This window comes from Anthonomus grandis, chromosome 5, assembly GCF_022605725.1.
Source record: "Anthonomus grandis grandis chromosome 5, icAntGran1.3, whole genome shotgun sequence".
Taxonomy (NCBI): domain Eukaryota; kingdom Metazoa; phylum Arthropoda; class Insecta; order Coleoptera; family Curculionidae; genus Anthonomus; species Anthonomus grandis.
In genome coordinates, this window is record NC_065550.1 from 23,792,696 (window position 1) to 23,807,208 (window position 14,513).

Here is a 14,513-nt window from a genome sequence, read left to right on the forward strand (position 1 = left end):
AATCCATCTATCACTCACTTTAATCCACAAGGGGTATATACTTCTCTTCCTATAGAGACTCCTTCGTATTTACCAGTTAAACAAAAAGTTTTTTTTTATTTATTATTTAGTAACAATTATTGTTCTTTTATATTCAGTTTGCTTTAAGCTATTAGAGCCTTGAGGTTGTATTAACCTAATAATACTACTAGAATACATTTATTAAGCGAAGTTCACTTAGTTTTGTTCAATAACTTAAAAGGTTTTATACATCCAGAGCCAGCTTTAGTTTATTCTCTTGGAAATTACGTATAGCGTACATTCCAGCTTTTAGGTGCCCAACTGCATGTTTTAATATCCCCTGCATAATTAAATCCAAAGCCACTTTAAAGGGATAAACGTGGAACGAATGGCCTTAGAAATGCCTTTTCAGTGCTTAAAATCTACGTATTATTTTGATCTTTTTTTATAAGGTTAAATGTGTTTTGTCCCATTAAAATAAATTTACGGTTTCGTGGATATATCGCACATATTAAATTAATAAAGATCTCATCAGCAAAACCCGATGAAAAAGGAAAAAGGAAAGCTGAAAAGAATAGTTTTAAGAAATTATTTAATTCCAATTTTTATGCAGATGAACCTTCAGAAGTTTACTCTTTAATGCACTCCGATCTTCTTAATTAATAAGGAAAATAAGCAGCAACGTTTGTATTCTTATAACATATATTACGTGAACAAACCTACACACTTTTAGCTTTCACAATGTATTTATTCTGGGGTATAAGCTCGTTCAGATTAGGTGGTTGGAGCCCTGGATAGACCTTCTTCTTCATGTACTATCTCCTAGCGGAGTTTGGCTATCAACATAGCACAGAATAGTTGAGAATCATTCTCTAAGGTCTCTCAGCTATGAAGTTCTTCTGCTAAGTGTCTATATTTAGTTGTTTTGTGATAACCATATATTTTGTTCTTGCCATACACTACGGTTTAGTTTTATATCTTCAGATAATCAGTTATCTAATCTAACTTTAGTTTTTTACTCTCAGTACAGGTTTGCTTATTTCTATCTTATTTATATTGTGAGTGATAACTCAAGTCACAGTATGCTTTATTATCAAAACCGTATAGTTAAAGTGATATAGTTATGCCGTAAAGTGGAAAATAGCTAACTAATTATAAAAATACGAAAGTTAGAAATTTAGTATTTAAGTAGCACATAACAAAAATTCACAAAAATACTCATATGTCTAGAGTTAAAATATATAGGTTCAGGTTCAAGTAGATGTTAAAAATTTAAACATTGTTAAAATATATATATCATGATATATGGCTAAAAATAGATACCTTAATGCTAAAATATACAGTTTGAGTAGTTATTGATAAGCAACTTTTTAACAGTAATTCTGAACCTCTTGTAATTCTCAAGCTGCCCGATCCTCAGTGGCAAATAATTAAAAATTTTCTTGCTATTGTAAATGACAGACCTTTTAGTCAAAGCCGAATAGGGGATAGGTTAACTGAGTTGATGAGAACTTTGGGTATGCTACCCCATGCTAACGGCGTGCAAAAATGGTCGCATTATGTTTCCTATACATAAGGTAGACTGTCTTCATAATGAAAATACATGCCAAAGTCAAAATCTCACCACTGACAAAAATTTGTATGACAGGAGTCAGGTTACACAAACGCACAAAAAACAACGCACTGCTCTTTTCTGTAGCACAAAAACTGAATAAAAGTATCACCGAACATGAGCTCTAGAAGCAAATGCCATACCCTTTGTGTGCTTTAACTAATGCAAAGTAAATACATCTTGACACGATAGAGCCGACTTAGATTCTCGCAGTTCTTACAGCATAAAAACCTGAAGAGACTCTACAGCAGACATTACCTATAACTTTAACCTGGTGTCAAAGCTAGTCTGGGAGTGCAAACAAACCCTAAAGCGCCTTACAACAAAGAATCAAGTAACACTAATGTGGCTACCTGGCCACCGGGGTATAGAGGGGAACGAAGAAGCCGATCGCCTTGCAAAAAAAGGGGCTCAAACACCATACTATGGTCCAGAGCCATACTGTGGTTTAATGAAGACCCACATCACCGAAGACCTAAACAGGTGGGAAAAAGAACAATTGCTGTCGCACTGGAGAAGAGCACCAGGACTAAGACAGGCAAAAAAATTTATAACCACTTCAAGAAAAAGAGCTGAACAGCTCCTAGATATGAACAGATCAGACATCAGAACAGCAGTCGGACTCCTAACCGGTCATTGCCCAGTGAAATATCACCTAAAGGCAATTGGTATAACAGAGGACGACCAATGTAGATTCTGCAGCAATGCCACAGAAACAGCAGAACACCTGCTCTGTGAATGCCCGACCCAACTCTGCAAGAGGCTCAAGTACCTGGAAGGGGTACAACCAACACCTCAAGAAGTGGAACAACTACCTCCCAAAAATATAGCTTTGTACGGCAGAAGTCTAAGACTTTTTGAGACAAACTAAGACAAGTAGAGTTATGCACAAAATATCTCACAGGTAGCAGTGCTGAGCGGCGGATCAGCCGAAACGACTCCCTTCTCAATCTACAACCTGGTGTCAATATAAATTTACAAAAATTTGCAGCCATCCAACTGTTTAATTTGAGTATTCCCTATAGTAATATTTTCTAGCATTTCATCATCATTTATAATCTATAATTTGCCTCAAAGTGACAGGATCCTTATGAGACCGCAAGATTTCTGTATCCTCAGCAAATGCTTTATGAGAACCATGCAGAGCAGAAATAATAAAGGGCCTAATACGGAACTTTTTGGAATACCATGATCAATACAATCGGAGAAGGCTTTAGAGGCATTACAAAACCTAACCTCTCCAAGAACTCAAAAAATAGCGTCACTAATATTTTTAGATTCCAGGAAGCTGAACTCTAAAACACTAGGAATATTATAGAGCTTAAGAAACTGTAACATTCGATCTTTCATAAGCTTCTTAACTATTTTTCTAAGAGATTGCAGAAGTGAATAGGTTTACAGTCAGAAGGAATTTTTTATCTCCTCCTTTGAAGAGTAGAATAAGGGAGGCTCTTTTTAATGTAGATGGGAGACTTCGTTTCTCGAACAAAATGTTTATCGCCTCTAAGATTAGAAACATTTTTATAGATATGTCATCTCAATCAGATGAGTTATTATTTATTATCAACAAGTCAAAAGTAAAAGCTTCCAGCAATGGCCTTACCATCAAGCTAATGAAGTGGATCTACTGAGACTGATGTAAGATTGCAACCAAATTTGTCGCTAATCGAGTAGCAATAATCATTTAAATCATTGGTTTTTAAACTTGATTTCAATAAGTGGGAAAAACCTCTAAAATCGTTAACAATTTTCCATATTACTTCTGTTTATTTGATGCGAAATTTATGCGATTATTAATAAAAATTCTATTTGGAAATTTTAATAATACTTCATTGCCAAAGTTGCTCCAATTATAAAGGTTTAATAACTGCCTTAACTTAGGCAAATTACCCTTGGAACCCTTGGAACCTTCGGTATCACACTCATATTACAAAACAGTTTTACCACTAATCAAAACTCTTTCTTTTTACTTTTGACACATGTTTCTCTAACGATGTTAGCATCTTTGAGAGAAGATTAAAACTTTTCTCTTTTGGAAAAGAATATTATCATTTTAAGGTGACTTAGTATGTCACTGTGAAAAAGCTAAACCTTCTTAGTTAAAAAAAAAACAAAAATGGCACGGAAGTTAAAAAAAAGATAGGTTAGTGGAGTGATTCCGTAATTCAATACGCAAAATTTGGATTGTATATTTTCTATTGCGTCTAGTTCTTATATTCCTCTAAAATTTGACTGGAAAGCACATCAATAAGTACTTCAAAAAATAATTTAATTTCCCGAATATTTTAAATAACAAATAAATAGTTATAAAAGAAAGTTTTTTCTTCTGCAGGAAACGATTGCTAGATATGACATTTCCAAACATAGCGTTAACAGTAAAGAAGATGAGTCAGCCCTATCTTTATTTTTACTAAAATAGATCAAACGAAACCTTGCTCCTTCGAGGATTATACAGGGTGCCCTGAATTGCAGTGTCCAAACTTCAATAGCACATTCCATGATTAAAAATAGTAATCCACTGCTTTTTCTCAAAACAATTATTACACAAATCCTCATTCAATTTGTAGGAAATTTGATTTTTTGCCTGTTTTTCGTACGATGCAAGGTTTTCGAGCAAAAAAATAAAAAACAACTCTTGCAGGTTCTATGTTAGTGTACATAAAAATGAAGAGTTTTCTTGCAGAAGATCCGCACTACCTAAAGAAAAATATTCCTGGAATGAAATGCATCGTATTCATGAGATAAAAACTCATATTTTACTATCAAAAACGATAAATTTATTAATGCATAAATTCATTGATGCCATTGGAAGAGTGTACCAAAGCCAATATTTGTAAGAAAAAGAAAATTAAAGATTAAGTACTCTTAGGACCAAAATGCGAAATATGATACCACTCATGATGGATCACTGGAATTTCACTGAAAGTTCTCAGAGGTCAAGGGGAGCAAAAAATCCAATGAAGTTTTCTTGTCTTATAATTTTCATATACTTGAGGAAGCTCTAAAGAGCAAATAGATACTATCTAAGGTACTGATATGAAGCAAAAGTTTACATAAGGATCCTGATAACTTTCTGGAGCCTCACCTAGAGTTATCAGTGGCTAGAGAACTTGGAAATGGCAACAAGTCGTTTTGAGTTTACGTCTTGGATTAGGTATAAATAGCTTGAGCTCGACTTATCTAAATGAAATGAAGAATTTTTTTACACAATACTCAAACTATTCAAAGGAAGTTTAAACTAGAGCTGATATTCGTGGGCATGGATGAGATCCTTAAAGGCAATCTAGAAAACTCAGGGTTCGCTCTGAAAAAACGACTGACTAATGAATAGATTCCATCGATTAAAACTACTGATATGGCCAGTACTTCACTCAAGAATCTTGATACTAGCTGAGATAATTAATTTGGAAATGTCAATGAGTCGCCTTAGTTCCACGTCTGTATATTAGGTGTTAAGGTTAGCAGCTATTTAATCCTTCTCTTAATGAAATGAAGAATTTCCAAACTTATTGAAGAAAATTCTAACTGGAGCTGATATTCGTGGCGATAAGTAAAATCCTACTCTCGTCCTTACTCTCGAAATCCTATCCTTACTCTCGAAAATCGACTGGGTAATGAGTAAACTCCGTCTATTGCAGGTACTCACAGAAATCAGAAATTCACACAAGAATCCTGATGCATTTCTAGAGCCTCACCCCAAGTTATCAGAGACCAAAGAATTTGGAAATGCTAATAAGTCATTTTGGTTCCACGTTGGCCTAAGTGTAAAGAGCTTGGGTTTATCTTATCCTTCTCTGAAGAAAATGAATAATTTTCTTACACATGAATTTACCTCATGGTTTTTATTTTTTTACTCCAAAGCCTTAGATCCTACAAGCAAAAGGCAGAGAGTCAAATTTGCACCAAGCTGAAGGAGGATTTTAGAAATAATTTTCGGTTCTAGAAAGAAGCAGTGGCGTACCGTATTTTCATCAAGAATATTTAATAAAAAATATGACAGACTCCACTGATAAAAAATGTATGACTAAAAAACATTTTTTTCTTAAAATTTTAAAATCTTGTATTTCGAAAATGAAGCATGATTTGTCTCAATGTATGTTTATAAAGAAAAAAATATATAATAAAGATCAAATAAGGCTTATTCTGGTCAAAAAATGCGCTGGTAAAGTGTATACTATAGCTATAGCTGTTACGTCCTACTACTATACGTGTTACGATATCTATTGCTGTGAATGTGAAAGATCATTTTCCAATCATTCTTAATAGATTTTCGAATCACTTTTATCAAATCCTATCCTAAATGACCAAGATGTTATAAATGAAGATTAAGAGTGGAATACATTATACAAAAAATGTATAAAAAAAGCTTGATGTCCTAAAAAAAAATAGTGCGCTTGAGACGACACGACTAAAGTAACACTTCTCTAGCTCCATTCAGATGTATATTTATACACAATTTCCGTACGTAATTTCTTCTTATGGTTCTGGAGCACCACTTTCATATTCAGAGTCTGTATCACTTCCAGCCATAATTTCTTATTATTCACCTGAAAATTCACAAAATATGAACTTTAAAATGAATTTATAATTTTATTCACTTTAAACCTAGATTTATTAACACACTGAACAACAAAACTTGATTTATAAAATTGTTTAAGAACGATGAATGAAATCACAAAATAATGAAGAAATCACCGTTTGCGTAACGCTAGCAAACTCGCAAACAAACTACTGACTGAAATATATACAGGGTGTAACATGTAACATGTAAGTGATGACTTTAATTTTAAGGGGTGAAGGACTTGACCGAAAACAAAAATTAATAAGATGCTATTTTTGATGTTTAAATTTTAATGCAATGGCGTCGCAAATGGTTACCTATTTAAAATTTATTTGTTGTTTGTGTTCGCCACCATTTTTTTGTGCGAGATATTTGTACAAATTTAAGCAATTAAAAATACGATCGCTTAATTTTTGTGAAAAATAATAAAAACTTACTTTAGTTTTAAATATCATCAAAAATTTATTAAATTAAATGCTCGAAATGAGAACCACGACTGTCAATACAAGCACGCAATCTTCTTCCCATCGACTGGCGCACACGTTCCAAAATTCCTGGTGTGTTGCGTATGATATTAGAAGAGTTTACAATCCGGTTTCTCAAATCGTTTTCATCCACAACTGGATCGTATAAACAAGCGATTTCAGATATCAAAAGAAATAGTCCAGAGGATTCAGGTCTGGAGATCGTGCTGGCCATAACTGAGGTATCCAAAGTATAAGGTATCCAAGGTACCCCGACCTATCCATTGCTGAGCAAAAGTATCATTTAGATAGTTTTGAGCGACAAGACTAAAATGAGCAGGGGCACCGTCGTGCATAAACCACATGGTATTTCTTGTTGCTAGTGGTACGTCTTCTAATTAATCTCGCAATATTTCCTCTAAAAATTGTCTGTAAGTATCACCATTCAGCCTAGGAGGGAGAAAGTGCGGTCCGATAAGATGATCACCGATAATTCCGGCCCAAACATTCACGGAAAACTGCTGTTGAAATCCACCTTCTCCAATGGCATGGGGATTTTCAAAGTCCCAAAGATGGTTATTGTGGAAGTTTCTGATGGCTTCCCGTGAAAAATAGGTCTCATCTGTGAAAAGAATTTTAGCCGTAAAATTTGGATTCTGGGAGTTTTTTGAAGAAACCACTGGCAAAACTCTAATCGACGACTCTCTCTGTTTCTATATCCACTAACTTATATCTCCTTCTCAACTACCGTTCGCCTCGCCTAATCACACTTTTCGTAACGCATTCGCCAGCTTACTCCTCAACTCAAGCGTCCGTAAAGAAGTTTTACTTCAAAAATATGTTTGTCATGTTTTGATGACAGTTTTTACTTTAAACTGCGATTTTTAATTTTAATATTATCAGTATGATTAGTTTTGATATTATTAAATAAATGTATATCGGTAGTGGTACAGTAATTTTTTTTTAATAAAAAGCTTACCACGAAGGGCTAAGTCATGTAACACAGGGCCCATCTCTACTAATACAGTTTTAGAAGAAAAATAAAACATTTATATTAAGGAAGCATAAACTATTATAACTTTGAACGACTCTAATATCAGAATTCTATTGTTTGACTTGTTCCATTTATATTTTAAAGAGTTAATAAATAATTATCATTATCTTTAGGTTCTGCCACACACTCAAATCTTTACTCCAAAGATAGAACGTACCAGTTGGACAACCGTTTCGTAACGACCAGGCAACCTCAGAATATGGCCAGCTCCGACTCAGAATCTCCCACCGATCCATGCCAAACAACCGTCGCAATGCTCAGAGCCAGAGTGGTGCCAAATAACGTGTAGGAGTCCCAGAATTGTTTTTATTCGAACCTATGGTCACAGTTTTGTTTCGGTTTGAGAAATTGGTTTAATTTATATGGTCGCACTGAAGTTTAAAATATATTTACAAATTTTACTCATTTTAATAACCTTTTCCTCAATTTTCTTATGTAGGATAACAAAGAGTTTATTACTAGCTTTTTTGATCGTCTCTATTTTAAAATATAACAATTCTAACTGATGACGAAAAAATGGATATACACATATTATTATATCTTAAAATAAATAATATATTTTAAATATTTTTTAGGTCTAGATTTTAGACGTAACTTTCAGATAAATTGTTGTACATGTAATCTTTAAAAAGTGTCTTAGTGTTACCCCTTACAAAGTATTTTATATTGTGAATTCAACTTCTTTGTATCGTGTCAGTAAATATATTTTTGTATTTTTTGTAGGTAGATGTTTAGAAGTCGAAGAAACGGTTGTATGGCTATATAAAATAAAATCCACGCCTACACAATAATAATTGCTTTAAAAAAAAAATTATATGGCATACGCAACTCATTTTTATCCGGAGAATGTCATCGACCAAAAAAATAAATGTCTTGAGGAAACTTAGCGATGAAGACTGAAATACGTTTTTGGTAAATAGTAGAGTTTACTTACAAATGACATATCTCGCAGCAAATGATGAATTTAGTACCGATTTGTAAGATGGCACCGTTTTATTAGAATATGTAAAATTAGCTTTATGCCTTTTGAATTCCTAAAAATAAAAAAAATTAGACTAGACATATTATGTATATCTATATTAAAATAACAGGGGTAATATTCTCTTTGAGGTGGACCTCGAGGCTGAAAAGAGTAATTTACATACATTTTATTACAACCCATTTTATATTATTAGTGAATATTCAAGACTCACCAAGATTACAAGCCTGGAAAATTACTTTACCGCTCGTTTTATTTGCATAGGATTTCAATGGTTGTAATTTATTTTACAAAAACCATAGGCCTGACTCTAATTATTCTCCTTTAAGGTTAGTGAAAGTAATGGGAGAATATTTCGGAACAACTGATTAATGTTAAAAATGTTTCTGGATGTCTTCTGTTTAGAATGGCTAATAATAATGGCGGATATTTCGTTTATCATACTTTCGGGGTCTTCAGATGTAGCGTAATATGAAAGTGAAGAAATTCCTCACTGGAGATTTTTTGTATGGATTTTGATATTTTATTACTTTTTCCTTCGTAGTTCTTTTTGTATCTGCAAGGATGTAAATACTTTCTAAACGAATTTTTTCTTCAACTGTTCGCATAAGTAGATAGTGTAAATAAAGTAAAATTATTAAAGATAAGCTGAAATATGCAGGGTGTGACTACGTAAGGACCTCAGCAACTTTAATTGATCTTTTATGGCCCCAGTTCTTGACATTAAGCTCTATTAAATGCTTTTTTATTTTAGTGCCTTTCACTTAATCGATTTAAGAAACGTATGTTTTAATGTAAAGAAAAGTAGTTAAGTTTCATTACTTTACCTAACTACGACTATTATCATTATTGTAGTACAAAAAACTAAAGCAGAAAAAAAAATCTGAAAACAAACTGTAAAACTTCTGAAAACAAACTGTAAAACTCGTCCAAGATCAGGAAAGAGGGAGAGGTAGTAAAATGATAAAAAGAAGCCAATTTAAATGTTTCCAGAATTAATCGAAATTTTTGAAAATTAAACAGACTTGAAGATGGTCAAAAGGTAAAACGTCATATGATAAATCTAAGATAGAAGGGAAAGGAAAAAAATATATAATCAATTTTCGTAAACTTAGTTTTATTTTCTTTATATTTAACCAAATTTGTACACACAATTTTTGTTTAAAACCTCAAAATGCTTTTTTGGCATTTTTTTGTACTTTCTGATTATATTTTGATAGTATAGAATATAAATACTTTAATTGCCGTAAGCGGTAGGCATCAGCACTAAATTACGTTAAGTATCACTTCGAATATTTTACTAAAGTATTGCATTCAATTTGTTTTGATCTCTAGAACACCACGATAAAAGCGTTTCAAGATTTAATTAATTGTAGACTTTACTTATCGGAACACCCTGTATTGGGAGTATATTCATATATAGTAGATGTTTGCTATTTCAAATTCACTATGACAATCCTCTCTTACTTTAACAAATGTTCCGTATCCTAAAGTGAAACTTGCATAAAAGTCTGATAAACTACCACTTAATCCTTCTTCAGTTTTTTCATTTATTTTGTAATTTTCTGGCAATCAAGAATTAGATCAATAAAAATTCCAATGACATTTACAATGCAACTTTAATGTTTTGTGAGAGATGATCCAAGTAAAATTCTCGTTAATAAAAGGTTGAGCAGCTCTACCCAAAAAATGTATTTATCAGCAAAATTTCACAGACTTATCGAGTAATTCCCTTCTTCTTGTTATCACGCCCTCTCCTCACGAAGATTGGCGATTTATATGGCTAACATTGTCCTGGAAACAGCAGCTCTAAAAATGTCAGTCGAAGTGCACCAGAACCATCTTCTAATGTCTTTCAACCAGGAGTTCTGAAGTCTTCCAACCGATCATCTTGCCTTTTTTATTCTTCTTAATACCTTTTCGTTTGTAACTCGGTGAATCCATGAGATACATAGGTCTCAAAAGCCTCGATCTTTCTCTCAGTTATTATATTGAGAGTCTAGGCTTCACAACAGCGCAATAAGACACTAAAGATACAGCGCCTGACTATGCACATTCTGAGTTCCAAGCCAAAATCAAGACTGGTGAAAATTTTCCTGGCTTGTTCTATTCTAGAACGTATCTCCTACTTCGGATCGCACAGCGGGTTGATTATGGTGCCAAAATATTTGAAGGACCTATTTGATATGTTTACGATTGATCAAAAGCGTTTCAGTGACATGTGCCTTAAGGAAAACGGTTAATTTGGTCTTGGAAGTGTTCATGTGTAATCCGAACTGTGTTGTGTAATCAGGTCCATCATTTTTTCCAAGTCTGATTTATTATCTTCTAGGATCACGGTGCCATTCCGTCTGCGTAGCTTATATTAGTGATGCGGACTCCAATCACTTCAATACCTCCCATATCTTCCACTAGAGCCTCTCTGAAAATGCTTTCCGAGTAAATGTAAATACGAGCGGCGACATAATGCACCTCTCCCTTTACATCCGAAGCTCCCCTGTCTATTCGCACCTCTGCAGTTTGGTTTTAGTAGAGATGTGCTATGATTCTAATGTCTCTCTTGTCAATCCTGATTACTGATAATATCTCTAGCATCTTCTGATGCCCGACATAATCAAATGCTTTACGATAGTCAATAAGACAAGCGTATACATCAATATCCATGTCCCTACATCTCTGTGTTAGCACGCTCAGGAAAAAGAGGCCACTCTGAAATTCGAATTGAGTGTTACTTATTTGTTCTTCACATTTTCTATAAATCCGTGTATGGATTATTCTTAGGAATACTTCGAGGACGTGGGACATCAGACTAATGAGTCATCACATTGAGAGTAGTTTGGAGTTTTTGGGATCGCCTCGAAGACTTGGGCCATTCAGAAGGGTTTTTTCCTGCACTGTAGATGGTGTTAAATAAATCACTTATAAGCTTTAGGCCTTTGCCTTTCAGTTTGCAATAATTTTAAGCACCTCTGCATGTACTTTACTTTTTCTCAATTTTTATTGCTTGAATGAACTCGCTCTTTGTAATAGGAGGTTCCTTCTCACTGTCATCATCATCCACATCCGTGGGAGACTCTGGTCGGTCTTCATTGCTATAGGCTAAAAGGAGAAAAGATGCTATGGAAATAGTCTTTAGCCTTATTCATGTGTAGCTTAAATTATGTCAATTCATAATTTACAGCTCTTAAGATGATTTTTGTTACTTTTTTATGAAAACAGATTTTAACAATTTCAACCTCTTATTAGAGTAGTCTAGCTACTGGACGAAGAAAATTTTATTCTGGGTTAATGCAAATTAGGGTAACGAATATGAATACAGTAGGACAGCAATCTCCAATAAAATAAATTTAATTAAATAGGTCATCATATATATATCTAGAGTTGTGCGTGTCATTCACAACTTTTGATTGGGTCATCATTTACTTCATTTAAAAACGTTTACCGGATACATACAAATAATAACTGTAATAGTTCTTGGAACAATCCTTGATTCCCTTCTTAATATGCCAAGACATTTTAAGTAAACTGGCAACAATTTCCAATGAAATAAATTTAACTAAATGGGATTATGAATAAATTTATTTCATTTAAAAGTATTTACAGATCATCATACCCAAAAAGACTAATAGTTGTTATTCTTTTGGTCCGTTTTCCCCTAATAAGTTCTAACTCCAGATGTATCAAAAGAGAGTTGTGCTTGCATTCGTCTCCTCTATACTTAACAATAAATGTCTGTCATCTCGAGGTGACATAAAAGTCTCATAAAACCCGCATGGGTGACGAGTATTCTGGTCTGGGAAAAGCGGTTGCAGACAAATTGCATGAAGGTACAGTATTCAATCTAAAATCAAAAAACAATAAATAGTAAATAGCATACGAATAAATGGAGACACAAGCGATAGGTGAAGTATTGATATGTAATTCTCATACTTACAACATGAGAGCGCATGTCTAAAACTTAGAACTCTGGATCGGATTCAATATTTATTGAGCACTTTTAAGGAAAAATGTTACATCTCGTGAACAACATTAGCTCTCATGCAAAAGCGCCGTCTGTTTTGTGCTTGTATACAAAACCGTTCGGTGGGAAGCATCTTTAGTTTCATATGACGCTCTCTCTGTAGATCCCACCAAGATAACCTTATACAGAAGACATCCTATTTAAAAACTCATGTAGCATGTAAAACTGACTCATCAAAAATGTAATAATTATAAGTCTGTTCAAAACCAAAAATAGATGACATCTATATTTCTGTGTCATAGTCCCAATAAAGGCCTAACATTTGAGGCCATAATACGTTGCCAAATTAGAAAATAAAATCTTCTTGCTTCATGAAGCATGAATATTGTACTCCATGTAAAACTTAATCTACTACACCATCTATTCTCAGTTAATACAACCACGATGGACTTACCGATTTTCGAATCTGCAGTAAGCAGGTATCAAAAATGACAAAAATTAGTTTTTATTAAAAATATATGACTATACTTACATACTAACATTACTATAACTACAATATTTTTAGTAGAATAGCGAGTAGCGAATAAAATAAAAGTATATAGTATTATGTAATAAGAAAATGGTACAAATATGTATTTCTTATATTTTTTGGGCTGACTATAATGTTTACTACATTCAATAACTTTGCAATTTATAGACAAAGTGAGAAAAATAAGAAATATGTAATTCTAAGATGGAATGAGAGGCCTTGTAGAAATTGTGTATGTAACAGTTTTTTGTGTTAAAATATATAGAAAAATAAAGCATATCATTAATAGACTTAGTTTGTTTTATTAGCATGTTTTTGGAAGGGCCTGAGAATATTTTCAAAAGTACAAGAATCTACTTATTTCATTTATTTTTTCATATTTCTAGAACCTTTATAATAGATTTCGTTGGGTTCTAGGCAATACTATTTCAGAACATTCTAAGCAACTGCCCGATTTGTTTCCTAAATACCATGTATACCAAATTTTTATAGTAATTTTTTTTATTAGGATAACTGCTGTTAAAGTTATAGGGATATTGAATAATACTATTATTTATTCATGTAGTTAAGTATATGTTTTTATATGGATTGTTCATGTATTTCTTTATTTCGCAGACATACTTATAACTTATACTATACTACCTTTAAGAGAGGGCCATTATCATATGTTAAATCAGGATAATTAAAACTGAGCATAATAAAAACCTGAACAAAATATTAAATAAGTTATGACAAATATATAACTAAAGTACATGAATAATTCAGATTGATATTTCATACTGATAAAACATGGATAAATAATAAAATATAACTGCAGTTATCTATGCAGGTATGCACCAAAATTTCTATAGTAAATGCACTTTAAGAACCTTCTTTGTAATGCCTCAAACAATAATATCCAGATATTGAATTGAAGGAATATTTATTAGTCAATTTTTTTTTGTAAGTAGAAGTCCATTCTTGAAGTGGAGTGGCTCTAATATAGCGGGTTGGGAAAGGCGGGAAGACTTTTCTCCACAAATGAAAATGCCAATCTTTTGTCAAGAGTTATGCATTTCGATGAGTTCACTCATCATCATCAGACTCTAACACTACATAACTGATTAGAGTCTGATGATCATAAGTGAATGCTTAACTAAAGCGCGGATTTATAGAAATAATGCCATATGTAATTTGTGATGGCTAAGCTAATTTGAACATACATACATATGAATTACAAGAAATGAAGCCCTTTGGTAACTTTTTTTCGTGCCATTATGCCTTTTTTTAGTTTTTATGCATATTTTTTATTTGTGCCTATTTTCATGCATATTTGGAGCAGAAGTGATATATTCATGTGCCAACATTTTTTTC

General features: G+C 33.0%; 1 protein-coding gene across 3 annotated transcripts in view; it reads left to right on the forward strand.

The window, feature by feature from the left end:
- Positions 1–13,450, forward strand: part of LOC126736445 (histone-lysine N-methyltransferase SETD1B) — a 60,569-nt gene extending 47,119 nt beyond the window's left edge. For 2 of the 3 annotated variants that reach the window (XM_050440789.1, XM_050440790.1), the window contains exon 7: positions 7,805–8,413. In XM_050440789.1, the coding sequence (XP_050296746.1) occupies positions 7,805–7,980 (176 nt within the window). In that variant the 3' untranslated portion in view covers positions 7,981–8,413. The other variant, XM_050440791.1, reaches the window with a different exon arrangement.
- Positions 13,451–14,513: the final 1,063 nt, after the last annotated feature.